Consider the following 26,078-nt stretch of genomic DNA (forward strand, 5'->3'; position numbering starts at 1 on the left):
ACTCTCTCTGCTCTCTCCCACTATCCTTGAACAGGACCTTGCTGTAAGCACACAAAAACAATGATAGATGAAGTACGAGTCTGACTATGAGCAAGAGAGTAAGGGAGACAGACAGGGGGCAGATAAGAGCGTGGTGCCATTAGTCTTGCCTGATAATCGAGTTATGCTTTAAACACACACACTGACACACACACACACACAAAGCTGCTTTACACCAGGCTCTAAATTCAATTTCAGCCCCAACAGGCTTCTCCCATTTGGGCCAATTGCATCCTTTCTCTCCCTTGTTTTGCTATTTGCACTCCTTGTCGAATTCTATTCCAATCTACCTGACACAAAGCAGGCCACAACACACACAAATATGCACAAAGTGCCGTAAGCAAATTTCCCACAAACAATTTCTCTATTTATTTCTCTCTGTATTTAAAACTAAGTGCACTACTCTACATTGGTATTTAAAACCCAAGGCTTTCTCTTGAACCTGCTCCAATGGCAAAATTCTTAAGATATTTTCTCGGAAATTCCGAGTAATCGCAAATTCCGGAAACCATTCATTCTATGTAGTTAAACCTTTAGTAATCGATATGTTGAATAAATTCTTTCTCAGAAATCTTTCATTCACTTTGCCATATTTACTTCTACTTTAGTAACTTTAACTAGGAAACACAGAAAGTTTTTTTAAAGATTGCATCCTATTATGAGTTCTGTTCTTCCTAACTGAACAGATTTTCTTATAGATAGAGTTGAAACTCATTTTCTGTAGAATGTATTTTAGAGCATAGAACCATAGTTATTTAAAAACTTTAGTAAAAATTAATAAAATAGAATTTTATAGATGTTTTTTATAAATTAAATCTCTTCGCCTCTAAATTGACATAGTCTATTGAAAATTGCATTAAGCAGCTAATAAATTTGCTTTCATGGACGATTTTAATTTAATGGAAAGGTCATCGCTGCTTTTGCCCCCATCGGTCTCTTTAAAAATCCGCAAGGTCATAAAAAATGCAATGAATTTGCTTTTCAGATTTAAAAAGCAAGTCAAGCGAGTCGAATCGAGTAAAAGGCAATAAATCAACGACCTGCAAAGCCAATCAGTCTCTTAGGACCAGTAAAATCAAGTCAGTGGCCTGCTAATGACCTTGCCCAGCACAGGACTGGACAGGACTGGACAGGACACCGCATGACATGACAAGGACTGGGACTGGGATTGGTACTGCTCTTAGCTGGATGCTCGTGACAATGTGTAAAGCAAATGGAAGGACGAGGTAAAATAAAAAGGAAAAGCACAAATTGTCGATGGTAAAACTCTTTAAAAAGCGCAAATTGCAAATTGCCAATCGCATTGACGTCACTCGCGCGAGTCTCGTGGTAACTGGAAAAATCAAAAATAAACTGCAAATGCAAAAAAAGAAAAACGCTACAATGCAAGTGCTCGACTTTTGGATGCCCAGTAAACGTATCTTTGTTCGAATCAATAAATACAAATTAAATTAAAAAAATATATACATATAAAACTTAATAGAGCCCTGAAATTCGGTTCAGTTTTGACAAAGTTATGAAAGTTTGAATTTGGTCTGATTTATGCCCTAGCAACTTTACAAGCCAAAATTTTTGTCAGATTTGACATGATTTTTTACAGAAAAGTTAAAGGTCTCAGAATCAAATTTAAAGTGTTGTTTTGTTCTAATTACTATATAAGGAGTCGATTAAATGTAAAAACTTGAGATTTTAAATTTTAAATTTTCAAAATTCCAAAGGGGGGACCCTTAGCATCGAACCCATGATCTAGAGGAAAATAATTTTTTTTACAAAATTAATTAAATTTGAATGCAGAATGAATTTTGAGGTTAAACCAAGATCAAAATGACATTCTACTTGAAATTTGGTTCAGTTTTGCCAAAGTTATGAAAGTTTGAAGTTGGTCGAAATTTTTGACCTAGCAACTTTACAAGTCAAAATTTTTGTCCGATTTGACATGATTTTTTACAGAAAAATGAAAGGTCTCAGAATCAAGTTTAAAGTGTTGTTTTATACTAATTACGATATAAGGAATCGATTAAAAGTAAAAACTTGAGATTTAAAATTTTAAATTTTCAAAATTTCAAAGGGGGGACCATTAGCATCGAACCCATGATCTAGAGGAAAATAATTTTTTTTACAAAATTAAATAAATTTAAATGCAGAATGAATTAAGAGGTCAAACCAAGATCAAAATGACATTCCGCTTGAGAATCGGTCCAGGTTTGACAAAGTTATGACGGTTTGACTTTGGTCAGACCTTGTATCTAGCACTTTACAAGTCAAAATTTTTGTCAGATTTGACATGATTTTTTACAGAAAAATGAAAGGTCTCAGAATCAAGTTTAAAGTGTTGTTTTATACTAATTACGATATAAGGAATTGATTATAAGTGAAAACCTAAGATTTAAAATTTTCAATTTTCAAAATTTCAAAGGGGGGACCCTTAGCATCGATATTAATATCAAAAACTTGAACTGCATTGGAATATTGTCATCAAATTTAGTTGCTCCGACGTTTATAATAACGGATGATATTACACGTGTACAGACAAAGTCACGTAGCCATAACCCTGTGTAGCCCTTGGGGCGTCGGACAAAAAAATGGAAATTAAAATAAAGACTGTCAAGTGAAAATGGAATGCAAATGCCGCAACTGAGAAAGCTCAGTAATGTGACTAAGAGCATGACTTTGTTGATGGCATGACAGTAAGTTCATTTTGCTCGATTTGCAGATATAAAGAGAGAGAGAGAGAGAGAGAGAGAGAGAGAGAGAGATGAGTCCTTGATAACACTTGACAAGCTTATGACAGTCTCAAGGACAACTAATAGCAGATGTTGAAAGCTCAAGTCAAAACAACATTTTTCAACGAGTAGGTACATACATATGTACATATATTTACAGAGTGTAGGGGTTGTTCAAGGGGGTGGGGGGGTGTGTGGAAATTGCGTGTTAGCCTTCAAGCTGACAATTTTCATTAATGCTAAAAGTTTTTTTATGTTGTGTGGCACAAGGCTAAAGTAAGTATGCTCTGTGGTCCAGTTGCAGCCACAAAATGTGGCACATGTCATGGCTAATCGTGTCAAGGCTGCACATTCCTTATCCTTTCCTCTCTCTTTACTCCCCCGCTTAATGCAGCTGCATTCGCCAACGCTTGGGAATTAAAAAAGAGGGACAGAGAGAGAGAGAGAGAGAGAGAGAGAGTTGGGAATTATTTGTAGCCGTCAATTTCATTTAATGGTTTCTCATCTCCATCTCCATCTCTGGCTCTGAGTTTTTATATGGACTGGACGCCAACGCAGTTGAAGTGCTTTGGCACTATGACATCAGAGACAGCAGCCAGCAATTGTCCCCCCTCTCTTCTCTTCGCACTCTTTGTGGAACGTTAAAAATAGCAAACAAGCCAAAGAAAACTGTCATTAACCGAAAACAAAAATCTTCTGCGCGTTTCCCCATGAAATCATCCACAAAGCCAGTGAAATTCAATACAAAACCCCACGCAATTGAATGTGTCTGCGACAGAACGCAGTGTTTTCAGCATCAGATGATGAAATAAGTTAAAGCTATCGATTGATATGGATCCAGCAGTTGACAAAGTTTTAAATATAAAAGGAGTAACTCCTCAAAGTACGCTATATAAAGACCATGAGTATGATTGCGATCGGTGTACTACATAAATATCCATACAGATAAAAACAAATATTTAAATCTATATAATATTAAAAAAAAAAAATTCTAAAATCTTGCTCGAATTCTGGAAAAATTTAAAAAAAAAAAAAAAGGAAAATTAATCAGAGTAGAGAGAGCTATTAAATAAGGATAGTGCTCAAAATCTAAATGCTAATGAGCTTCTAGACTAAATACTCAAATTTGGAAATTATTTTGGATGAACGGATGCCTTTCAATATAAAGAAAAAATAAGAAAATATATTTTAAAATGTGACCAATTAGAATAGTTGGAAAACTGGGTTTGGAAAACAGTCATAAATATAAAGAATGTAAAAAATATACACCATTAATGTATCTTTCATATGTTTATAGTTTCATAAAAATAAAGCTCAAATTAAAACTAACCGTTAAATTAAAAAAAAAAAAAAAATTTCAAGATTCTTCAGCCTTTTTAAAATTATATTGAAATTACTTATTTATATTTATATTATATTTATTTATTCATATTATATTTCAGTAAAATTCCTTTTTAGAATGATTAAAGTAGACTAAAAGCACTGTTGTAAATCTTTCGTTGCTGAATTACATCTGTACAAATGTTTCCACTTGACAAAGTTCTAAAGATACTTATGATGATTATTGTATAAGTTGTCATAGTTAAGAATCAATGAATGATGGCACACAAAACAAAAACAAAACAGGAAAACAAAAAGTAACAGAAGACTAAGAAGAAGCAGAATAGAAGCAAAGCAATTGCAAGCATAACAACAGTCTGACAAATCCTTGTTTCACCATAGAGACAGAGAGGAAACTGTGAGTAAAAAGGGAAATATGTCACAATAAGCATAATAATAAAACTCAAATGCAAGCAACTGCGCATAAAGAAGACGAGCCAAAAGAATGCGACAATTGCGACAGGGAAACAAGGAAACAGAGCGTGACTGCAGTTTGAAACGACTGCAGTATACCCTAACACAACTAAAGTATCTTCACTTTGTGCTTTTGTAAACTTTAAAAAAATAAGAAAGATCAAAGAGTGTTTGCTTCATATTAGAAAACATCAAAAATACGGTCACCTTAATCGGAATAAGTTACAATTATATCGGAATATATCAAAACACACCATTAAATATTTAAAACTTGGCATAAGATGATATATGACTGGTCACCCTAAAATAAGTAAGGCACAATGGGAAGGAACATTTAATAACAAGATATTTCACATAGTAAAGCTATATTTAAGAATGAGTTTTAGAACTTAAAATCATGGATAATAAATAGATACGGTCACCCTAATAACTTCATCAAAAGTATTTTATAATTCTGACTAATACTATGTGGAGTAGAAGACTAACAAAATATTTTGCATAGTATAGCTATATTTTGGAATATGCTATATCACTATAAATCATAGAAAATAAAAATATATATCTGGTCACCCTAACAACTTCAGCAAAAGTAGCTCAAACAAAAAGCTTTGTATGTATTTGAAAGCATTCCATACAGTATATAAAATATAAGAAAGTGTTTTCTACTCGCTTATATGTATGTATAAGCTGTATTCTTCAATTGAAGAATATGCACATTCTTTCGTAGTCTTATCAAGTGCCGTTTCCACAGTCTCTTAGCATTCCTTTGTCACTCTGTCCGTCTGTCTGTCTGTGAGTCTGTCTGTCTGTTAGCGGCTTAAGTGCAGCACAAAAGTATGCAACGTTAAATCAACCGCAACCTCAAGCTGCTTTAAGACGTGTCATGTGGAAGTGGAAAAGGAATGCTTCATGTTCCGCCTGGGCCACTTACTTACCAACTCGAGTGTTTGGAGCAATGTCTCTGGGGCGTTGCGTTTTTCAATTAATTTGACGTTGTGTGACTCGTTTTACATATGAATGCATCAGTTTTGTCATTTAAGCTTTTTAATAGCTATGAGATATTGTATAGATTGTCTGATAACTTTAATAAACTTAAGTAAATTTATCTATGTACTGTCTAATATGTATTAAAGGCAAAAAAAAAATGATTAAGTGAGGTATTGCAATATTTTACTGAGGATGTAATATTCTATTACGGCTAAATTATATTTTTCAGTTAGAAAAATGTTACGGACACATTTAAATTTTAAGCAGAGATTAAAAAAAAAACTGTGTCGCTATAAAAATGCGTGTATTTTGGATCTAAACAACATAAATAAAAGATAATATTATATTAAAAAAAAGAAAATAAATAAAAAACATTAATAATAACAAACATAAAGATTATTATTTGAAATGCTAACCTAGGCATAAAACAAGAACTGTATACAAGATAAATATTTTGATTTATACTATAGCATTACTCTTTTCGCAATTTTGATCATTTTCAGTTTTTTTTAGATGTACAAATTTGTATAATTTGATATCAAATTAGATATTTTAGTCCTTGAAATTCTGGCAACACTGGTGCTAATATATGTAATATATATTGAGATATTTGCGTATGTATGTGTATGTACATGTATTCTATGTGTCTTCAGGCATGTCGAGAAGTCCCGAGACTCTTAGAGTGGTGTGAATGACTTGTTGTTGTTGTTGTTGTTTCGCACGTGCCCAGTTGTGGCATAAAATCGATAAAAGGCTCGGCAATTGCATTGCGTTATGCTTTATATATGATGATGGTCAAAAGCATAGAGCAAAGCAAGCAAAGAGTGCCAGAAAAGACCAAAAGAAATCAAATAAAAAAAAAATTATAAAAGAAGAACAGAAAAGAAATTTAGCAGTCACATCATCAAGGCCAAAAAATTTTTAGCAACGCTGCTGCTTATCAAACACACAAACACACGCATACACACACGCACATACACACACGCACACACATAGGCAGAGTAATGGCAGAAGCAAAGCAGCGCAAAATGTGATGAGCAAATTCAATTAATGTTATGAGCGTGGCTACCAAACATTATATGCTGCATTCAAAATTCATTGGAATTTTGTATAACAACAGCAAAGGCAGCCAGAAAACACAAGCAAAAACAAAGGCAAACGCAAACGCAAACACAAAGCAAATACAAACACACAGAAGCGCACACACACACACACACACACACACACACAAGCTTTAAATACGCTCAAAAGTGTGCTACGAAAAAAAAAGAGAAAAGAAAATCATCGTATGCCGCTGCGGCGACAGCTGCGACTCCCAAAGCTGTCCAAAAATACATATAAATACAGCGCAGGTGAGGTGGGAGGTGAGATAAAGCTGAGGTGACTTTGGCAAGGCTAAGCAGCAGCAGCTACAGTAACAATGAAATGAAGCACACACAAATGAACGATTTACTCTCATTCACACACACACACTCACATGCCACACACTACATATGTATGTATGTATGTATGTATGTATACGCAGCGGGCGACCGCGTACGCAACAAGGTCACTGGAAAAATCGTTAAGCAGCAGCAGCAGCAGCAAAGACAATAACAACAACAACAAGAGCAATGTACAGTATGTCAAGAAATTGTTTGGACTAAGAAAAAAATGTTGATATTTTCTTTTTATTTTAAAAATTGATCTGCATATTTTTTTTTCTTTTTTACCAGTTCTACGCAACTAAAATAAAATAAAGAAAACAATATAAAGCTCCGAAAAAAAATGTGCAATTTTTTTCCCTTGTCAAAATAAATACTAGACATTCTGTATGTAACTATACTAAGCTGCTGTGGTATAAGAAAAATATTGGTAAATCTTTTTTATTTCTAAAATAAATTAAAATATAATATATATATATATTTATTTTAAATAAATTTTGGCTCAATGTCAAAACAATAACTTGACATACTATTTGTGACGATACTAAAGTTGCTGTGTAAAAATTTAAAAAATAATATCCCTATTACTTTTAAAATAAAATATAGTTATTTACTTTTAATTAATTTTGGCTCAAAGGATCATATTATTTCTTTTTTTTGTAATTAGTGCTTAGAAGCATAAGTAACTATAATAAATAAATTAAAATTTGTATTTTTGCTTTGTCACAATAATTACTTGACATACTGTATGTGTCGATACTAAGGCTGCTCTTACTGTTGTTGTTGTTTAGTCGTAGTATACACACATATACAAGACCACAAAGGCAATCATTTGATAGGATACATATACATACAGTGGCTGCCAGTTTATTTGACCCACTGCTCTTAAATATAACAAATTTCACATTAATTTCCCTATTTAATAGGCATAAGTTATAAGTAAATTTTAATTGCAAATTCTTAAATTTAATATTTAAACTTAAGCAAAAACATGGCCAAAAATGTATTGGATCAAATAAGCTGTGAGCCACTGTACATATACAAGACAAACACACACACACACATGCATGGTTAAATTTACTACTTACTCGCACTCTCTCTTGTCGCTTAGTTATAGTTGCTCTCCTCTTTGTTGTTGTTGTTTTTATTGTTGTTTAATGCGTCAACATTTTGTTTTACAATTGTTGCGCTGCATTTTCGCTCTGAGTGCAAAATATTAAAACACGCGGCACACGCACACATACAAAAAAAAAGCACTCAATAAAACACTCGAAAATTACGCCCAGTTAATTACTGTTTATTGTTTGAGTTGCTCAAAGAGTTGAAGTGTTTGCTATTTGTTTTCTTTTTTGCTCTCCACGGTCAGCGTTTTTTGCTTCAAAATGCAGCTGTGGCTCCACCTGGCGTTAGTTGTTTGTCAAAAAACGTCTTTGCTGCACGCTGTCCGTGGTGTAACTGTTTACTGTGTGACTAATAAACATCCAGGACGCGGGCTGCGGCTGCTCTGCTGGCATTTTGGTGAATTTCTGCTTGGTGAAATTCTGTGGTGTTTTTTGGGTGGTGGTGTGTGTTGAAATTCCTATACGCCTGCAATGGCCGTTCGCTCGTTCGCTGGCAGACTGGAAATGAAATGCCGTACGCGCCATTATTCCATGCCATCAAATACCATTTCCATGCCGCACTTGTTGGACGCTGCTGTTAAATACAGCGCATGTCAGCTGCCAGCCACGTGCGTTCCAATCTGTCCATGTATGCGTGTGTATCTGTGTATATGTAGCAATGGTTATGCGTGTGTGTGCGTGCATACATGTGGCTTAAGGCAATTGCGGCTTCCTTTTTGTTGTTGTCGTCGTTGTTGTTGATGTTGTTGTTGTTTTGCCGTTAGTCAAATTTGCCGTTAAAATTGAGTTAATAGAGCCAAAGTTGAAATAAAGCTAAAGCTAAATGAATTTGTATTCATTAGCAACAAAATGTACATGAGTCCATATAGATATACATGTATGTGTATGTATAACCTTCACATCTGCATAACGGTATATTTATAGAAGAAGCCAGAGCTTTAACGTTAGCTTAAGCTCGTTTTCACAGCAAACAAGAGCTTTACAGTCTGAAAGCTCAGCTAAATCCTTGCTATGCTAAAAAGTATGCTATGCTAATTTTATAATATGTGAATTTTGGAAAACTGAGTAGTAAAGTCTAAAGTTTTTTTAAACTCACTCTAATAAATAAATTCAAGCTAAATCTCTGCTCACTTTCTGTTAACTAACTTAGCTATATATAATGTATATAAACTAATAACATAACAGAATACCATGAGATAATTATACTCTGGATTATATTCAAATAAAAAATCTAAAAAGTAAATCTGATGGAAAAGTTTTTTAGAGCCAGCTTTTACGTTTCACTCATGTCCGTCAATTAATACAATTTTAATTAATTAACTTATTGAACTAATAGCTCAGCTTAATCTTATTATAAAACTTCGATTAAAGTTAAACTGCTAGTAAAATTTCTTAAAGTTCATTTTAATCAATCAACTTTGAGACAGAGCTATATATTATCTCTTTCTTTATGTATCTCTCTCTCTCTAACTATCTCTCACTCTCTCTCTCTCTCTTTGCTCTCAGCTCCGTTAATAGGTGTCAAATTCTAATAAGCTTTAATTATAGTTTCAAGTTTTGGAAAAAAGGAGCTTTTGTTTAAATCATTGAATGTTTATTTGACAGCCGTATACAACAAGATTACATAAAATGTATATTTTATTTAAATATATTACAAAATACAGTTCAACTGTAAGTAGCATAAAAAACTACACGAAAAAAAATAATAATTGATAAAAAATTTCAATTGACAAATGCAACAAAAATGCTAATAAATTTTGGGGAGGGTGGTTGGAGAGGTAAGTTGGCCAACCATATGCGCTAAGCTTAAAGCTAGAAAGGCGCCAGCTAGAGCCGCACCTGCTATAAATGCACATTCTGGGAGAGTTTTGGGAAAAGTGCGTCACATGGCGGGCCACTTTAAAAGAGGGGGGAAAAAGGGAAAAAAGGGGTGAAAATAGAAGTGTGGAAAAATCCTTGTTGTAAATAAATGCAAGAGAAGCAGCCTTAACCGTACTGATCTATATTTGGCCACTTGGTATTTTAGCCTCAATGGAGCATAAAAAGCGCCGGTTGCTCCAAATGTTGTTTCCAGACATTCGAGAAACTGGCCATGGTTACACCATCGATGACACGATGATCAGCTGACCAACTGACATGCATCACATACGCCTTGATCACCTCGTCCCGATCATTGAAACGTGGCACGGCCTTGGTCCTTCCCATGGCCCCGATCGCCACCTGAGGCGCCATGATGCAAGGATGCGTGTAAGTTCCGCCCACCTGGAAAGGGAGGAAAAGGAAGAAAGGCAAATTATTAATCATATCATTAAATATTAATTTTATTTTATTATAATATTTGTTATGCCCTTGCAGAGTTTAATCTAAAGATTACCTAGAAGAATTTCAATAAATACTACGAAGAATACATAAATTTTGACAACAAAAATTGTGAAAATCAAACTATTAATCATGTTATTTGGATTTAAAACTCTGGAAAACAGAACTAGGATTAATGTTGATAAAAAAAATTTAATTTGAAAAAAATTTTGAAGGAAAAAGTAAGGAAAAGCCAAATTAAAAAACTGAATACAATTTACACTTTTACTTATTTTTTAAGTGATGATTAAAGTTTTTTTAAAATTATACGATTTTGTATAAGAATTTTGTCACATGAACATCGATATGGTAACGAAAGTGGGAAAAACATAACTAGTAAGCATGCAATTGAGAATAAAAAAAATGGAGAAAACTAAAATAGGAATTATTTTGCTCAAAAATTAAATTATAAAAAAAATTGGGAAAGGCAATCAGGCCTGCTCCGGGTTTCACTTTCACTTTTATAGGATTTCATAAAATGTATTTTCTGACGTTGCATTTATGGTACTTAAAAATTATCTTTTTTTACATTATCAGACCATTAATACCAAATCAGGGGGAATCCAATACGCAAAATCTTTCCCAAATGAAATTAGAACAGGTTAAGGATTTTCACTTCCGACAAATTTTGTCGAAAGTAAATACCGGAACAGGCCCGAATAATGAAGAAATCCGAAATCTAGAGTATATTATTTAAAATCTCGAAAAATAAGTTAAGATTTAAAAGTTATGTTTATATCCAAATTTAAAAAGAAAAATTATGAAAACAAAATTAGTAATTATAGAATTTAAAAATAAAAAAATAATGAATATTATATGAAATTTTAATATTAGAGAAAAACAAATGGGGAAGGCACAAATAAGAAAAAGCCGAAATTAAAAGCATATTTTTAAAAAATAGAGCAAGACGGCAGAAAATAAATATATACTTAAGTCATGGAAAGCGACTTTAAATTAAAAAAAACTTGTCTTTTTGGGGAAATTATTACTAAATGTTGCTTAACATAAAAACTTTTTCAAAAATCTACAATTATTCTGCAAGGGTATAAACTTTTCTCTTTAGATTTTCAAAAACACTTACAACACCAATGTTGGACAGTGAGAAAGTGCCATCAGCGAAATCCGAAGGCGTCAAGGAGCCGGTGCGTCCACGTTCCACGAGCGCATTCAAATCCTTGGCTATTTGAATGATATTCTTGGCCTGACAGTTCTTAATGTTTGGCACTACGAGACCCTGAGGTGTATCGATCGCCACACTGATGTTGTGTGCTCCCTTGTAGATCAGCGACTCACTGGCCAAATCCAACGAGCTGTTGACAATCGGATACTTGGTCAAAGCTATGCTGGCGGCCTTAATGCAGAACGGCATAAAGGTTAGCTTGGGAACACCCTGTTCCTGGGCAGCAGATTGCAATTGGGCACGGAACTTCATCAGATTGGACATGTCGATCTCATCGCTGTACGCAAAGTGGGGAATTTTCTAAGGAAATAAAAGAACAACAAAAAATTGCAAGTATGAAATATTGATTAATTTTAAGTTATACTTTAAAGCTTAAACAATAATCTTTATTTTTAAGCAAGTTTAAAGTTTGTAAAACTTAAATAACAATATGTGTGTTAATTTTAAGCAAAAAAAAACTCAAGGAATAATTATTCCTGATCATAAATCATTATTTTATAATTTTTTGTTTACCTCAAAAATAATGATTGTTGATTGTCATTAAAGTATTTCTTGATTAAATTAGCTACAGAAAAGAGCAGTACAGACATATTATTGTTGTCTTCTATTTTATGTGGAAGATTATACCGAAAAAATAGACAACTTTACGTTACTATATCTTCTATGTGCGAATTTATTGAGCAAGTGTTGACAGTTCCCCATACAAAGCAAACATATCAATTTTAGACCATTGTTATTGTAATAACTCCTATTTTATATTATTTCATATTTTTCGGAAATTATCATATGCTATATTTTTTCAAAATAAACCTTTTTATGCAAATTTTTCTTTCTTTCCCAAGAAAAGTATTAGAATTATATTAGAAATAATTTTTCGAGAAAGCATAAATTAGAAGAGATAACACAGTCGAGCAAGCCCGACTGTCATAGACCCTGTACTTTGATTCGACGCTGCGTAAATTTGTTTCTTAAATAAATTCCGAGTTTACTAACCGATCGGAATGAAATTTTAAAAACAGATACGCACTGTAGTATATATAATTCGAGACATGAGTTAAAGCTTTAGTTTTAAAGTTGACCTATAAAATTGATTTTTTGTTTTCTTTTTTCTAAAAAAAAAAACTTAAGCTGAGAATAAACAGAAGGCTTTAAGAATATGCAAGCAATTTACAACTAAATGCAAGATTTTAGAAACCAGTGACGAAAATGTTGGATAAGCTTTTTTGGATTTTTTTAAGATACGATAATTTTTTGCAAATATTAGAGTGCATAGATTTGTATGGGCAAAATAAAATGGACAAATGGTAACCCAAGGTCGTAATCTACGGTAAATTTTAAGATGTTTTTACCAATGTTCTTTTTAAGTTGAAAAACGTGTTTTTTTGATATTTTTCGCATGAATTATTACCATATCTTAAGTATTTTTAGTCCGATTCTGACAAGATTGGTATCAAAACTCGTGCTAGGACCAGGACTTTCAAATACATAGACAAAAATACTAATACTAAATACTAAAAACTCAAAAATTTTCAACTCAAAAAGCGGGAACTTGGAATTGATTTTAAAACTATAGTTTCTTGGTAAAAACATATTAGAATTTACCGTAGATGACGAATATAGGTTACCATTTTTTTTCGAAAAAATCGATGCACCTAAATAGATATGTATAAGGAAACTTACCAGCGACTCGGTCATCGACTTGAGCATTGACTTCCTCACACCCTTGAGCGCCTCGACGCGATCAGCGGCCTTGGGGATTGGAGGAGCAGCTAGAGGAGCAGCTGGAGCAGCTGCTGCTGGAGTCGCCGACTTGGCCAAGGTGCTGGGATGTGGCACATTTGTGCCGGCAGGCACTTGACCCAAATACTCCAGCACATCACCCTTGAGGACACGTCCATTTTTGCCCGTTGGCGGCACCTGAGCCAAATCCAATTTATGCTCCTTGGCCAGACGACGCACAGCGGGCGTGGCAGGTGTGATAAGACGTCCACCAGTGACGCTATCAATAGCTGCTCCACCAGCTGTCTTCACCGACTCCACATCGCTTTCGCTGGACGAAGAAGAAGATGATGAGGAAGAAGTATCCTCATCATCGCCTTCCTCATCGGCAACTTCGAATTCGAGCAATGGTTTTCCCACCAACGCCAGCTCATCAATGCTATGAAAGATCTGGGTGATCTTGCCATCATAGCGACTGGTGATCGTCACCGAAGCCTTGTCCGATTGCACCTCGCAGAGATTATCGAATTGTTCGACGGTGTCGCCGACTTTGACGAACCATTCCTTGACCGTTACCTCACGAATGCCCTCGCCAATGTCGCTCAGATTGAAGGACACCTTTTTGTCCAGGCAGGTCGTTAAATGCAGGCAACGCGCCAGCTAAAAAAAAAACATTAATTTTAATTGGGAACCATGAAACATTATTTTCTCTTTTTTTATAAAAAAAAACCCAATAGACCCCTGTACTTTTTTTAAGTACGGGGTCTAAAAAGAGCGCCCTCTTATAATAAGCCTAGAAAAAAATGGTTCACACCAAAATCTTTACTGTTTTGAGCAAAATAAAAATAGAAATTATTAATGATCAGGGACTGTAATCATCATGTTTTATTATAAAAATTACAGCATAATCATTATTTTTGATTTTTATTATTTTACTCATGATTAATTTTATAGCAAATAATAAATCTCATTATCCAATTTTACTTAAGATTATTTTTGAGCAAAAAAAAAAAAAATAATACTCATAAAATTATTATTATTTCTTTATTATTAATAATCATAACTTTTGACTTTTCTATTTTTTCAAAAATAAAGATTACGGTCTCAGTATTATTAAATTAACTATAACTAATAATTCTCATTCAAGACAAACGTAAACAATTTAAATATAATCAACACCAACTAATTTTGAGAATATAACTTATAATGATCACAGTCCCTGATTTCAGTTTTTGAATTCAAATTCCAATTACCAAGCTTATACGGCAGCTTCAGACACCTAAAATGGAATCGAACTGATTTATAACGTAATTAAGTGGCCGCTATAAGTAATCCAAAACTAAAATATATAAATTTAAAGTCTAGACAACTGAAATCTGTTTTAGCTGCCTTATAAACTTGGTAAATATGGTAAATCGAAAAAAACACGCGCCCTCTTGCGGCAACAGCACTCAGCTCGCTCTGGCTCTGTCACACCTGTTGCATGTTGAAGCAGCTGCTACTGCGCGCTCGCTCGCACACACACACTTGTTGTGCGAATTTGATTACATAAGAACATCACAAATCAAACGAACGAACTCAAAGCAACGTTTGCTGTTTTGCTGTAACTTTCTTAATGTTTGTTTCGACATTGTTTCTTAGCTAAATTACAAAGTCAATTAATAACAATTACTTACAGCGCTTGGCCTTGAGCGACGCAGCCAAAATGTGCTGCCATTTCGTAGCAAATGCGTTGCCATTGCCATTGTATTTGTGTGTGTGTGTTGCCCCTGCAAATGCGCGCAATTTTGGTTTAACATAAATCAGAATAACATACTCAATTAAATACCTTTTCAAAATGCTGCGAAATGCGTTCAAAACTCAACACTCAACACGGCCCCAAAACGATCGACCTTATCTAGTGTAATTGTGGCCGCGTTCTAAGCAAATTCAGTTTGTTTTGCATTAGACAGCTGTTTCGGATCGTTTTGGCGCCATCTGTTGCAAATGCAAGCAAAAAACATGCCATTTACAATATCGATATAGCAGAAGGCACAATATCGATAGCAGCCAACAACTGCTTGGCGCCATCTGTTGCATAAAAAAAACAACAACCAGTCAGTGCTGCCAGAATATTGTGGGCTAAAATTGCTAAATTAAATTTTCTCATAGCATTTCATTCAATTTTCTAGCTTTTGTAGTTATACAAATTCAAAATCTAGCAATAAAAAGAAAAAATTGTAGTAGCTAATTCATATTGTAAAATTGCGAATCACAACAAAGAGTGCTAGATCTAGCAATAAAATTGCTAAAATGGCAACGCTGCAACCAGTACAATATCGATAGCGGACAACAGCTGTTTGAAAAACAGAAACAAAAACAGCGTGGTCGTCAAAATGGTAAGTCGCTAAATTTACTTTGATTTATTTATTTACACATTTTAATTGGCAGACAAACTTGCGCAAGGAGCTAGAGAAATGCAAGCATCCCAACAGCCGAAAGACAAAGGCGCTAGGCAAAAAGGCGCGACGTCAAAACAACAAACACAAAGTGCGCATGGGACATGCCATCAAAAGTAATATAATGGGAGAGAAATTGAGCTGGTTTCTCGGACAAATCGAAGAGGGACGCACAACGCCGCTGAGTCCGCAGGAATTTGAGGATTTGATTGCACTCTATCTGCAGCGTTTCGATGAGGAACTCGAGCAAATTGCACTCAAACAATCGATAGGCAAACATCGGGCTAATCAGCATGCGGCACGACAGGATGTTATCAAAATAACGCTGGAAAGGGAACGCAACGAGTATCAAAGTGGTGGCATGGGTGAGTTGTTAATAAAATATTGATACATCGATACATAATTTTACATTGTTCTTTCTAAATTTTTATGATTAATGATTTTTACTATTTTCTTTACCGATAAACATTATTTTTGATCAAAAAAATCAGGGAATAACACCGTAACCGGTATCGAAACCGTTAACTGAAACTAACCGTTTGTTTTTTAGTATCAAAACTAAAACCGTAATCGAAACTAATGCTATAACAAGAATCGAAAACCGAAGCGCTCGTACCGGTACGGTTGTGGTAAAGTGGCTAGGTCAAAGAGTTGACCAACTTCCAACTGTCATAACTTGAACAAAAATTACCCGATTTTCAATCGGAATGTCACTTTGATCATGGTTTGGTTTCTAAATTCAATCTGTATTCAAATTTAATTCATTTAGAAAATTTAATTATTTCCGACCAAGACTCGATTTTGATGCTAAGGGTCCCCCCTTTGAAATTTCGAAAATTCAAAATTTTAAATCTCAAGTTTTCACTTTTAATCAACTCCTTATATCGTAATTAGTATAAAAGAACACTTTAAATTTGATTCTGAGACCTTTCATTTTTTTGTAAAAAATCATGTCAAATCGGAGAAAAAATTTGACTTGTAAAGTTGCTAGGTCAGAGGCTTGAGCAACTTTGAACCGTCATAACTTTGCCAAAACTGAACCGATTTTCAAGCAGAATGTCATTTTGATCATGGTTTGGCCTCTCTATTTAATCTGTATTCAAATTTAATTCATTTAGAAAATTTTATTATTTTCGACCAAGACTCGATTTTGATGCTAAGGGTCCCCCCTTTGAAATTTCAAAAATTTTAAATTTTAAATCTCAAGTTTTCACTTTTAATCAACTTCTTATATCGTAATTAGTATAAAAGAACACTTTAAATTTGATTCTGAGACCTTTCATTTTTTTGTGCAAAATTATGTCAAAATCAAGAAAAATTTGACTTGTAAAGTTGCTAGGTCAGAGGCTTGAGCAACTTCGAACTGTCATAACTTGAACAAAAATGACCCGATTTTCAATCGAAATGTCACTTTGGTCATGGTTTGGCCTCTAAATTTATTCTGCATTCAAATTTTGTAAAATTCGCTCAAAAATATTAATCTTCCGGATCAAGGTACTTACTTTAATCTCATAATTATTATAAAATGACACCTTAACATCTGAAGTATAACCTTTTACCTCAACACTTCTTATATATGTGTATACCAATTTAAAATATTATTTTAATTACTTCCGCCAACAGAATTGTTGAATCTCTGCGATGCCGCCAAATTCAAAATGCTCTTCGATTGGGATGGCAGCGCATTGAGTGTGCAACATTTAAAGCTGGATTTGGTGTCATACAACATGTTGCAGCGGCTGAAACAGGCAACAGCAACTCAAACTGAGGCAACGACGAGCAGCAAAGCAAGCGGAGATCAAATGGAAACGGCCTAAGAATTAATTCCATATAACACTTATCGATATTTGCACAACTGTTTAAAGTTTGTCAACAAAAGTTTTTTCATAAATTAGGCGTAAACTAAATATTAAGAGAGTTTTTTGAAATATATTATGATGAAATTTGAATAATATTTAAGCAATTAACGGAATAACCATATTGCCACATTTTAATTTAGATTTAATTATGATTTTGCATAGAATATATATCAAAACTGTAAATGCACGAAACGTTCTCTACAATAAATAAATTAAAAGCAAAATGTAATCAATATCTAGTCGGGTTATGTTTCAGGAATACCCTAATTGCTTGCATTCCGATATCATAGAACACGTGCGATGCAACGCTGACTATCGATAAGCGAGCAAACAGCTGTTACTCATATAGATGTGTGTGTGTGTGTGAACTTGAATTCTTTATCCGTGTGCCGATAAATACAATTGTGGTGAAATATTTCCCATATATATTTTGAAACTGGTAAGTTTTATTACATAAACAAAAATAGTGAATATCTAAACGGTCAACAGTGTTGTTTTAACTGGGTTAGTTGCTGATTCAATACAAACAAACCTAAAATGGGCAGCGATTCATCCAAAGCAGTCGGAGTTGTGGAAACCGCCGCAGTTCCCGCAACCGCCGCAGCCAAAGTGACGGACGCAGCGGCCGCCGGTGAGAAACCCAAGTGCAAAGCTTGCTGCGCTTGTCCCGAAACAAAACGTGCACGTGACCAATGGTAAGTGGAAACAAAAATAAAACCAAAGTGACGCAACATTTAATGACTCTTCAAATTTGACAACATTTGCAGCATTGTGGAGAACGGCGAGGAAAATTGCACAAAGCTCATTGAAGCGCATAAACAGTGCATGCGAGATGCTGGCTTTAAAATCTAGAGATGCCGAATAATTAATAATTATTATAAATCCTTAATATAAATCCCTTTTTTTTTGCTTCTTCGGTTGTTATATCTCATGCTAATTATAGTTAATTTAATTGAAACCATAAACCAAAATTGTTAAACGACAACTTGTTTTTGCTTTGTTTACTATTGTAACAGCATACAGGCCATGGTGTGTGAGAAGTACAAGGTGGCATCACCAGTCATCAAATCTGTAATGTCCTTAGGGGTATTCCTGAAACGAATTATGATTAGATTTGGATTATATTTAAGCAAATCTTAATCAGAGTGAAGAACAATTCATCTTATACTCTGTTTAGATTTTAATTTCGTGAATTTAAAAAAAAGGCGCGAATAACAATAATAGAAAATGTGACAGAAATTTTACTAAGATTTTTTAAAAACTATTGAATTATATATAAGGCTTGCAATTCAAAACATAATCAGCTCCTTCCTATGTCTGTCTTATTTATACTATTTTCGTGCTTCAGCTTTATTTCTATAACCCTTTCTTAGCTCCAATATCCATCTGCAACATCTATTGTAATTTATCTGCATCACATAAATAGTAATTTAACTAATAACAATTGAAATGCAGAAACATTTAAGAATTTTAACAAATCACCAAATATTATTATCAAAGTGAACGGCCAAACATAACATACTCAAATTATAATCTAATAAAAATCGGCCTCTGAACAGATTATTTTATACCTTTGTGACTAGATTTTGCTTTTTTCTGGTCACACTGCACATTTTGTATGCTGTGAATCAAAATTTATCATAAATCGAACTTTTTTGTTAAGGAATACCCATATTAATAGTACAATTGCTTCTGCATTGCTTTTATTTGTATTTTTATTGTGATCGTAATATTGATTGTGCAGCCCTGAAGCAAGTGCGACGCTTTAAGCGCCATTATTTAAACTACAAAATACAAATACAAAATTTAAATGAAACTTAGCGTACGCAAGGCCACCACAGCAGCCATGTAGAACGTAATAAGCATCATGGTGGCAAATGCGATAATCCGCGACGGTTGTGGCACTGGATACAAGGCATAGACGAGCGTATGGACAATGCGGGCGACGGCGGCGACGCGGAACAAATTGCAGGCAACCAAGGGATTGGGATTTGTGCACACATATATTAAAGCCATAATGAAGTATGGCAAAATGTTTTCCATGTCATTGCGATGCGCTCTAAAGAGAAAGAGAGATAGAGAGAGAGAGAGGAGTCAAAACATGTTGTATGCAGCTCATTTCAGTCTGTGGACTCTGTACCTGCGCACACGTTCCACATGTGGATCATCAAACTGCACTTCAATGTTCTTAAAAAAGAGATCCTCCTCATTGGGAAATATCTGTTAAAAATAATAATAATTATAAATTTAACAAGCACAATTATAGCAACTTGATGAGTGCAAAGTGCAATTTTGAGTTGTATTTTTTTTAGTTGGCGTTTTTACCTTGCGCCGCAGACCCAATGGCATAAGGCCCAGCAGCTGTGGAATGTGTGGAATGAATGTGGACTCTGAAACATTTACGATTCGAGTTCAAATTGTAATAGAAAACTTACCTTGTAACGGAAACGCTGCAATGCCGTTAGCAAAGACATGAGCAACATTTTGACCACCAACACTGTGGCCCAAAACAAATAGCAACAAAAGACGGGATTATCCAATGTGAGCAGATCCTTGGTAGCCATATCAGTATTGTTATTATTATTCGACATGTTTTATTAATTTGCTGTATTCCGTGCGTTTAAAGCGAAGTTTGGTGAGTGATTGACGTTGTTCCAAAACAGCTCGTATCATTTAAAAACAACATACACAAACAACATCCACAACGACTGGCCAAACAGGTTCCAAAAATGATGGCTAGGAGACTAGGTAACTAGGCGAACATAAAACGTAGCGTAATCAGTGTTGCCAACTCAGCTTTTCAACGCCAGATCTGAAGTTTTTCGAATGGCAATCGTGGGACAAAATTGTGGCGGGAATTCCACATATTTTTTTAAAGTTAAAAATACTACTGAAAATGTACCAAAATATTTTGAATATTTTGAAATCATGGTATACATATAAATGGACTGACAGACGAACAGGTCTAAATCGACTAGATTTTTAAAACTGAACTAGAAAATATATGCTTTATATCATCAGATTTGCTTCCTTTGCAAATTTATAATGTGTACAGCGTATTAAATCAACCTAAAATCTTAACAACTTTTCATCTGGCCTCCCAGCTTTTTCTAGCTATTTTCCAATGTTAATGTAGTTGGCAACACTGAATGTAACGTAAAAAACGACTCATTAAAACTCCCCCTACCGCTACTCGTTTAAATGTACTTAATAAAACGAATAATCACATAAACAGCCTCAAAGCCCACAATGCCAAAGGTTATAAAGAAGCTGAGAATTCTCGCCGGCTGTGGCAACGGCACACAGGCATAAACAATCGTGTGGAGCAGTCGTGCAGTGGCTCCGATGCGAAGGAGCAGCTTGGCGGTCAGGGGGTGGGGGCCACTGGCCACATATGCCAGGGACATTAGCAGAAAGGGCAGCACGTTCTCCAGATCGTTCCGATGAGCGCTGCAAGCAAAGAGAGTCAAACAAAAAGAGAGTGAGAATGAGATGAGAGCGCTGTTTTAAACGGCAAGCAGTGAGTGGGAGGGAGAGTGAGAGAGTTTTGTTGAAAGCTAATTTGTGTCAGCAAATAATACATTGAATTACAAATATCTAGTTTTTTTTCAAACTTCATTTTTTTCCAAAACAGTTAGTGATGCAAAAAAATGGCATTTTTTAATAATGATGCAGAGTAATAATAGATTAAAAAAATAATGATAAAAATGACAGTTTTCGAAAAATTGTCAAGGGCAGAGTATGGTAAAAATGGAAGGTGATGGACAAAAAAAAAGCAATTTTCAATTTTGATTCTGAATCAAAAAAGAGGCCAAACAATGATAAAATTGCCATTGCGCAAAGAAATCGGTTAAATTTTGACAAAGTTATGACAGTTTAAAAAATAGACAGTGATGGAAAAAAATTGAATTTTCCAATTTTGATGCAGAATGAAAATAGAGGCAAAATAATAATAAAATTGACATTCCGCATGGAAATCGGTTAAATTTTGATAAAGTTATAGCAGTTTGAAAAATAGACAGTGATGGAAAAAAGTTGAATTTTCCAATTTTGATGCAGTATGAAAATAGAGGCAAAATAATAATATAATTGACATTCCGCATGGAAATCGTTTTAAATTTGACAAAGTTATGACAAAAAAAAGTTATAGCAAAAAATGTTATTTTCCAATTTTCATGCAAAATAAACGAAAATTATATTTAATTCAACGAAAACTTATTTAATATTTTAAATTGAGAATAGAAAAAAAAACTATTATTTGGTACACTTTGTACAAAAATTCATATTTTTTTTCCGTAAAAAGTAAAGCAACATATTTTTTAAAGTGTGGTAACCATGTTTCTGACCTATGCGTTTGCCAACTTGACGAAACTTGTCGAATTTCTTACTAATACTAAGAGCACTGAGAATAGGATCCACTTACCGACGCATCCGTTCCACATTGGCATCATTAAAACGCACCTCCGGCGTACGTCCCATTCGTAGATCCTCCGGATTGGCAAACGTTTTGGTTTTCATTCGCTGACGTGCCGTTAACAAGGACATGCACAGCATCTTCAGTATAAGGACACTGCTCCAGAATAAATAACAACAAAATACCGAATTTGATTTGCTCAACAAAGGCTCCGATGCAGGCACAGACATGTTCATTGTCCCGTTGTTAATGTCTTACTACAAGTCGGATACTCGATAGAGGCATTCAAGTTATGGCCACATCACCGTACTATTATAACAGCTGCTGGTGCTCCCAGGATTTCCATACTAATCACATACCTGACCTGGTATAATACTTTATTATTTATGTCCTTCAATCGAAAAATTGACTTAAATTATTCATACTCTTAGTTCTTTCTTAAGCTTACATGCAAATTTTTGCTATTTTGCAAAATATTCCCATATGGACATTGTTATTGTATTAGAATAATTTGATATAATTGTAATTGTATTTCTTTTGTTTTTTTGTAAATGACTACCAATCCATATGGTATATAATTTAAAAGAAATACAAAAATTCATTTACGAAAAATAAGATTTATTTTCAACTTTCAGTTCGAAAATATGCTATGTAATTATAATACAATAATAATATAATAATTGAACCTAAGACAGCTTTCGTCCCACATGCAAAATTCCAAATAAAACAAAATTTAATTTCAATTTTCAGTAATTTCCAGTCCTAATTGGAATTTCCAGTAATTTATTTCATATAACAGTTATGGTCACTCTAAGACAGCTGTGCTTTTGACATTTGATCGCATATTCATTGTTATCAACAATTGACTTTTAATTTCTCTTTTTACTGCGTGCAATGGATTTGTTTCAACGTATCGCATTTTTGCTTATTTATCAGTGCAATTCAATACTATACACAAAAACATATGAGCATATGTATGTATATAGTACATTTGTAGAATTCGCATAATTAGGCACATCCAAAAATAAAAGATCAAGGTTGCGTTTTTAGCAAACAACAAAAGACAAAAACAAAATACATAAATTTTATTAGAATGCTAAGAAAATTTGCGCATATATTTTGTTTGTATAAAAAGTAATAGATTATTATAATAGACAAAAAATCAAATAAAAAATTCCAAAGCCAGCGGAAGCACTTCACAGATACACATACACACATGCACACAGGCACAGTGTGAGCGAAAGATCAAAAGAGCGAGAGAGACAGAATCAAAGAACAGACTGGAATCTCAAAGTTCAATCTTGTCGACAAATTCCCAGCGCTAGCTAGCGTGCATGTGTGGGTGTGTGTGTATAGTTCTATAACTATCAGTGCATACTCTTAACGCCAGCTTAGCTTACAGTTTGTCATTAAAGAGAACCGAAAAAAAATAAAGCTCGCCCCAGACAACAATGAAATGCAAAAAGCAATTCGCCGTCTGCTTTGGACTTTGTATGTGCGTGTGTATGAAACCATATATGTGTGTATGTATGTATGTACGTATGTGTGTCTGCCAGTACATTTGCACTCAAGTTAATCTGCTTTGGACGAGATTTAAAGGCGGCATCAATGCGTTTGTTTGCCTCGAACGCGTGTGGCATGTCAAACTGTACCCACCCATACAGTGAGTCAAACAAGTGTTTTGACAATAAATTAATAAAATTTCTCTTATAATTCTTAGAACAAGTTAAAATAAAGAAAAATAATTTTTACTTAACCTAATTATTTTTATAAATATAATATAAATATAAAAAAAACAATTTGCATGTGCTCTTCTTTATTTTGTCAAAGCACTTTCTTGACTAACTGTATGCGCGATGACGTATGCCAAGAGTTGGTCTTTGGCCGCCTTTAAACAACTTGTCTAAATTTAGTCAAAGCGCAAAAGAGTTTTAATTTTGTTCTCTCCTTTTTTTATCTTGTGTTTTTGCTGCCCACCAAAATGAAACTTGCGCTGCTCGCTCATCGAATTTTCTCAATTCTTTGCAGCAGCAACAACAACAACAACAATGCCTGACGCTGGCGTCGCAGTCGCAGCTGCGTCGTCGTCATTAGCCACGCAGACGTCGCCGACGCCGGCGGCGACACGTAGAGCGTTCAAAGTCCAAGTGTCTGGCCTTTTTTGTTGTTGTTTTTGTTGCTGGTTGTTTCTCTTGTGGTCTGCTTTATGACGAATTCCGTTTAACTTTTAAACGACGCGCACACACTCACAGAATATCAGAGCGAGAGAGAGAGGGGCATGTAAAACGATAAAAACATCTTGTGAAATGATTAAGGATTGTCAAGTTCCAACAGGTGGACTGCAATTGCTGAGCAAAGTCTCTTGTGGATTCTAAGCACATAAAAGCAAATAACTTAGGTTCTACACAGCATATTGCCTAGTTATTAATATCCCTTATACCCTAGAAATTCAGATCCCTCCAAAGCTCAAGTGATTTTTATGATGGTATTCTTGTTGTATTAACCTAAAAAACTATATTTAACAAAAGATACTTATAAATATAGATCGGCATCTCGTAACTTGAGTTTTACACAACTCGTACCCTTTAAATTAAGAACTCTTGAAAGCTCAAGTGATATTTGTAAAGATATTTCAAGCTTTAAGGATTAAAAAAGCTCTATAAGATTTTAAGTTAAACATAGATTTAACGATTCCCTTTATGAAACTTGAAAAATGTTACTCAGAATACGAAAATTTGGATATGAAAATTGGGAAGCCAAAGATTAGGAAAAGTCAATATCAAAAATATTTTTGATTTTTGCTTTAAAACTTAAAAAAAGACCTAGCACTTTCTCCAACCATTTGTCATAAAATCAATAGGGTCTAAAAATTCCATAAAATCTTATATTTGTGTTCGACGTATGATTTGAGTCGCGATGTAAGACCTATTAACATTATTCCTAATTTTTATTTCCTAATAACAATATTCCTAAATTTGGTCTTTCCTAATTTTTATCTTCCCATATTTTTTTTTTAGTTTTTGTACTCAGAATATTCTTCTTAGCTCAACTTCCTAATTTAAAATTTGATTCTTAGTTTCTTTCTCCACTATATTGAAATTCCTTAAAAAATATTCGTAATTCGGTACCAGATTTTGCGTACTATATATCTTGGAAATTTACGGGCAAGTTTATTAGCTCAAGTGTTAAGCTAGGGATTTGTACAATCTACATTGGAGATATATGCCTTTCATGAGACGGGTGAATGAACAGACTCTGGTAACTGGAGAGTTGTAGCCAACGTTTTTATGTACACATGTAGTAAATTCTGATAATTATATCCATACCCAGCTCAAGTGCTCGACAAGCGATTCTTCTGAAGATCTACAATATGTGCAGATGTGCGATAAGAGTGTTTTAAACAGACGACTTAAATGCCCATTCAGCATTACGATAATTGCAGGCCTCATAGAAAGCTTTTAGCACAACAAATGGTACAAAATGATTACATACTTATTTAACTTGCTTATCAGAACAACAATTGGAAATCTATAGAACTACGGACTGGGTACAGTACATCTATACCGATAGCGTCAGACAGTAAAAAATAAATAAAAATAAAGAACAAAAAAAAAAGGGGGAAAAAAACCATAAATAATGACGACTCACCTAAATTACGCATGAAATTCCATTTCGTATTTTCCTGTACAAAGTCCAGATACATATATCATCTTTTCAATCTTCGATTCATTTGATTATACATGGTTACTAATCGGTTTCCCAACTTGAATTCTTTAATTAAACTGCCCGTCGATCCATGTCAAATGAGACTAAACTTCAGAGTCCGAACTTTACACTGTGTTTATTATAAATATTGATGTATATATAATACAATATAGACACGATAAGCATGTTGAGTGTCAATAACCGACAACGAGGTGTTTATTTCTATCATATTGGGGCCTTTCGGAGATAATATGACTAGACTTGCTTTGTTTTGTCTTAAGTGTATCTATATACAGTTATAAAATCTCTCACTTATG

At 34.1% G+C, this 26,078-nt stretch overlaps 5 protein-coding genes across 8 annotated transcripts; 2 read left to right on the forward strand and 3 right to left on the reverse strand.

Annotated features, from left to right (window-relative positions):
• Window positions 1–9,700: 9,700 nt before the first annotated feature.
• Window positions 9,701–15,304, reverse strand: LOC117793329 (lipoamide acyltransferase component of branched-chain alpha-keto acid dehydrogenase complex, mitochondrial). The gene is made up of 5 exons (XM_034633626.1): window positions 15,174–15,304; window positions 15,022–15,114; window positions 13,307–14,005; window positions 11,528–11,926; window positions 9,701–10,350 (listed from the first exon to the last, which is right to left on the reverse strand). The coding sequence occupies exons 2-5, from the start codon at window positions 15,088–15,090 to the stop codon at window positions 10,117–10,119; spliced, it is 1,401 nt and encodes a 466-aa protein (XP_034489517.1). The 5' UTR covers window positions 15,091–15,114; window positions 15,174–15,304; the 3' UTR covers window positions 9,701–10,116.
• Window positions 15,305–15,647: 343 nt separating this feature from the next.
• LOC117793331 (translation machinery-associated protein 16 homolog) lies at window positions 15,648–17,690 on the forward strand. The gene is made up of 3 exons (XM_034633630.1): window positions 15,648–15,723; window positions 15,776–16,148; window positions 17,407–17,690. The coding sequence occupies exons 1-3, from the start codon at window positions 15,721–15,723 to the stop codon at window positions 17,598–17,600; spliced, it is 570 nt and encodes a 189-aa protein (XP_034489521.1). The 5' UTR covers window positions 15,648–15,720; the 3' UTR covers window positions 17,601–17,690.
• Window positions 17,691–17,995: 305 nt separating this feature from the next.
• Window positions 17,996–18,627, forward strand: LOC117793336 (cytochrome c oxidase copper chaperone). 2 transcript variants are annotated; one of them, XM_034633639.1, is made up of 3 exons: window positions 17,996–18,081; window positions 18,152–18,337; window positions 18,410–18,627. In XM_034633639.1, exons 2-3 carry the CDS (start codon window positions 18,180–18,182, stop codon window positions 18,492–18,494), a joined length of 243 nt encoding a protein of 80 aa, XP_034489530.1. In that variant the 5' UTR covers window positions 17,996–18,081; window positions 18,152–18,179; the 3' UTR covers window positions 18,495–18,627. The 2 variants fall into 2 exon arrangements, with proteins under 2 accessions (XP_034489530.1, XP_034489529.1); XM_034633638.1 differs by having other exon boundaries at window positions 18,010–18,081; window positions 18,132–18,337.
• A 689-nt stretch (window positions 18,628–19,316) lies between these two features.
• On the reverse strand, window positions 19,317–20,525 carry LOC117793332 (microsomal glutathione S-transferase 1). 2 transcript variants are annotated; one of them, XM_034633631.1, is made up of 4 exons: window positions 20,078–20,525; window positions 19,968–20,003; window positions 19,783–19,862; window positions 19,317–19,701 (listed from the first exon to the last, which is right to left on the reverse strand). In XM_034633631.1, the coding sequence occupies exons 1-4, from the start codon at window positions 20,231–20,233 to the stop codon at window positions 19,449–19,451; spliced, it is 525 nt and encodes a 174-aa protein (XP_034489522.1). In that variant the 5' UTR covers window positions 20,234–20,525; the 3' UTR covers window positions 19,317–19,448. The 2 variants fall into 2 exon arrangements, with proteins under 2 accessions (XP_034489522.1, XP_034489523.1); XM_034633632.1 differs by lacking the exon at window positions 19,968–20,003 and having other exon boundaries at window positions 20,078–20,515.
• A 154-nt stretch (window positions 20,526–20,679) lies between these two features.
• Window positions 20,680–25,875, reverse strand: LOC117793333 (microsomal glutathione S-transferase 1). 2 transcript variants are annotated; one of them, XM_034633634.1, is made up of 3 exons: window positions 25,705–25,875; window positions 22,066–22,212; window positions 20,681–21,092 (listed from the first exon to the last, which is right to left on the reverse strand). In XM_034633634.1, the coding sequence occupies exons 2-3, from the start codon at window positions 22,194–22,196 to the stop codon at window positions 20,840–20,842; spliced, it is 384 nt and encodes a 127-aa protein (XP_034489525.1). In that variant the 5' UTR covers window positions 22,197–22,212; window positions 25,705–25,875; the 3' UTR covers window positions 20,681–20,839. The 2 variants fall into 2 exon arrangements, with proteins under 2 accessions (XP_034489524.1, XP_034489525.1); XM_034633633.1 differs by lacking the exon at window positions 25,705–25,875 and having other exon boundaries at window positions 20,680–21,092; window positions 22,066–22,578.
• Window positions 25,876–26,078: the final 203 nt, after the last annotated feature.

Source organism: Drosophila innubila, chromosome X (genome assembly GCF_004354385.1).
Source record: "Drosophila innubila isolate TH190305 chromosome X, UK_Dinn_1.0, whole genome shotgun sequence".
Lineage (NCBI taxonomy): Eukaryota > Metazoa > Arthropoda > Insecta > Diptera > Drosophilidae > Drosophila > Drosophila innubila.